The following is a 3,319-nucleotide window of genomic DNA, read 5'->3' as shown; positions in this document are numbered from 1 at the left end:
ACTCCAGCCTCTCTCTCTCTCTCTCTCTCTGTCTCTCTCTCTCTGTCTCTCTCTCTCTCTCTCTCTATCATCTCTCTGTCTCTCTCTCTCTCTCTCTCTATCATCTCTCTCTCTCTCTCTCTCACTCCAGCCTCTCTCTCTCTCTCTCTCTCTGTCTCTCTCTCTCTCTCTCTCTCTCTCTCTCTCTCTCTATCATCTCTCTCTCTCTCTCTCTCTCTCTCTCTCTCTCTCTCTCACTCCAGCCTCTCTCTCTCTCTCTCTCTCTCTCTCTATCATCTCTCTCTCTCTCTCTCTCTCTCTCTATCATCTCTCTCTCTCTCTCACTCCAGCCTCTCTCTCTCTCTCTCTCTCTCTCTCTCTCTCTCTATCATCTCTCTCTCTCTCTCACTCCAGCCTCTCTCTCTCTCAGGCGATCCGGTAGTCAAAGCTGTCCTTGTCCATGTAGTCAGTCCAGGTTGAGGACGGCATGCTACGGTACGGGTCCAGCAGAATACGGAAGCAGCGCACAATCAGCAGGCCGAGGAAGATGAAGAGGATGAGGACGAAGACGAAGGCTGCCTTCTGCTCCAGGGTCAGGAAGGACAGGGACAGGTCCGATTCAGAGGCGGACAGGGTGCCGCTCAGGAAATCATCAGCCATCTTGGGCTGGTCAGCTCAATGGTCACTTGGTCCTTGCTTCTGCACCCTCACCGTCATACCCGGGTCAGGGGTTTAGTAGGGCATCTTGGTGTGGCCTGGTGTCATCTGAGGAAAACAAACAAGGGTTATTGTGCTTGAACTTACTCTCCTAGTCAATATGCTCGGAGGAGCCTAAACTTGGCTGGTAGTACAGTAGAGACAGTAGTATTAAACCTCTAGTAGTACAGTAGAGACAGTAGTATTAAACCTCTGGTAGTACAGTAGAGACTGTAGTATTAAACCTCTGGTAGTACAGTAGAGACAGTAGTATTAAACCTCTGGTAGCAGCAGTAGAGATAGTAATACTAAAACTCTGGTAGTACAATGCAGGTCCATTTTAAACATTCAACCTCTCAAAGCTTTGAATAATTAAATACAGCATAAGGCCCACAACTTCAGGCCAAATATATGGGCCAGGAGGCTGAACTCTATGTGATACTCCAATGTAGTCTTCAATGCAGTCCTGTAAATAATATATACACTCACTGTGCACTTTATTAGGAACATCTGTACTCCTTCTCATGGTGGAGGTGGTGGAATGGTGCAGGGAATGTTTTCTTGGCACACTTGGGGCCGTTAATACCAATCAATCATCGCTTGAATGCCACAGCCTATTTGAGTATTGATGTGCATCCCTTCATGGCCACAATTGACCCATCTGCTAATGGCTACTTCCAGCATGATAATGCACCATGTCACAAAGCAAAAGTCGTCTCAAACTGGTTTCATGAACATGACAATGAGTTCAGTGATCTTCAGTGGCCTTCCCAGTCATCGGATCTGAATCCAATGGGATCACTTTTGGGAACACCTTCGGGATCCAATAGAACACCTTTGGGATGTGGTAGAACGAGATTCACAGCTTGAAAGTGCACCTGAAAAATCTGCAGGAATTGCGTGATGCAATCATGTCATCATGGACCAGAATCTCAAAGGAATGTTTCCAACATCTTGTGGAATCAATGCCACGAAGAATTGAGGCTGTTTTGAGAGCAAAGGGAGGCCCTACCCAGTATTAGTATAGTGTTCCTAATAAAGAGCAAAGGGAGGCCCTACCCAGTATTAGTATTATATAGTGTTCCTAATAAACTGTTCCATGAGTGTATATAGACACACACACACATATTTAAAGAAGATTCAGAGGTAAGAAACAATAGTTATGAGGTGATGCTGCCCTAACCAATAGGATGCGTCACACTTTGAACAAAACAAGTTGTGCCATGATTCTATTTAAACAAGTGTAACCGAGTTGAGATGGTAAACTCACTTCTCAAGTTCAAATACCACCACCACCCACGCTGTCAAATATTTGGTGTTTGAAGAGACGTGTCACGTGTGTTGGCAAGTTTGCAAGTTCGAGGCTTGGTCGGAGCAAGTCGAATTGTGGGGCTGCTGTTTGAAACATCTTGACGTCTGTTTCACTGAGGCGTATATTTGGGGGGATTCATCTGATCGTTGTCTTTGATGCGCCTGAAGAAAGCACTGCTGGTAGCTACTGTACCTGGCATCCTCTTTCAAGAGACGCAGGAGTGGTCTGAGATGTGCTGCTCAGTCTATCGAAGACATGTCCTCTTCTCCTCACCTCATTTTCCCTCTCTGACATCGCATTGGGTTTTCACCTCTAACTGACAGGAACAGAAAGTCTCGCTGACTTTTCTTTTTAGAAAATCATCAAACTTTTTCCTCAAGCCGTCCCTGCCAGGTCCTTCCTTCGGTACTTTTCGAGTGTTGCCCTCAGATGGCCCCATTCCATTGATTGAAAAATCCTTTCCTTCTCTCGGTAAGAAGCTTCCCCCCTCTCTGTACCACCTCAGACTCGCCCTGCTGTGTGTGAGGGGTTCTGCGTTGGTGGAAGCTCATTAGTCCACTCACAGAATAAAAACCAGAAGCTGCCTTCCTCTCCGGTCAGGCCCACCTGCAGAGACCGACAACTCTTTGCTGCCTGTGTCACTGAGGATCAGGGGAGGCTGGTGGAGGTAGATATCGGAGGAAGGGTGCAGTGTTAGTCATTTCTTTTATCGTAAAAACCACAAGGTGAAGACTAAGTGGGAGGGATGAGAGAGACTCCAGAGCTCTCTGAGAGAGACTACAGAGAGAGACTCCAGAGCTCTCTGAGAGAGACTACAGAGAGAGACTACAGAGAGAGACTCCAGAGCTCTCTGAGAGAGACTACAGAGAGAGACTACAGAGAGAGACTCCAGAGCTCTCTGAGAGAGACTACAGAGAGAGACTCCAGCTCTCTGAGAGAGACTACAGAGAGAGACTACAGAGAGAGACTCCAGAGCTCTCTGAGAGAAACTACAGAGAGAGACTCCAGAGAGAGACTCCAGAGCTCTCTGAGAGAGACTACAGAGAGAGACTCCAGAGCTCTCTGAGAGAGACTCCAGAGCTCTCTGAGAGAGACTCCAGAGAGAGACTCCAGAGCTCTCTGAGAGAGACTACAGAGAGAGACTACAGAGCTCTCTGAGAAAGACTACAGAGAGAGACTCCAGAGCTCTCTGAGAGAGACTACAGAGAGTAACTACAGAGCTCTCTGAGAGAGACTCCAGAGAGAGACTCCAGAGCTCTCTGAGAGAGACTCCAGAGAGTAACTACAGAGCTCTCTGAGAGAGACTACAGAGAGAGACTCCAGAGCTCTCTG

At 47.4% G+C, this 3,319-nt stretch overlaps 1 protein-coding gene across 1 annotated transcript; it reads right to left on the bottom strand.

Annotated features, from left to right (window-relative positions):
• Positions 1-405: 405 nt before the first annotated feature.
• On the bottom strand, positions 406-639 carry LOC310812288 (cortexin-3-like; the record flags this gene model as incomplete). Its single annotated transcript, XM_083680768.1, has 1 exon — positions 406-639. The coding sequence occupies one exon, from the start codon at positions 637-639 to the stop codon at positions 406-408; it is 234 nt and encodes a 77-aa protein (XP_083536894.1).
• Positions 640-3,319: the final 2,680 nt, after the last annotated feature.

This window comes from Argentina silus (genome assembly GCF_951799395.1).
Source record: "Argentina silus genome assembly, chromosome: 11".
Taxonomy (NCBI): Eukaryota; Metazoa; Chordata; class Actinopteri; order Argentiniformes; family Argentinidae; genus Argentina; species Argentina silus.
This window is presented reverse-complemented; position numbering and strand designations above follow the sequence as displayed.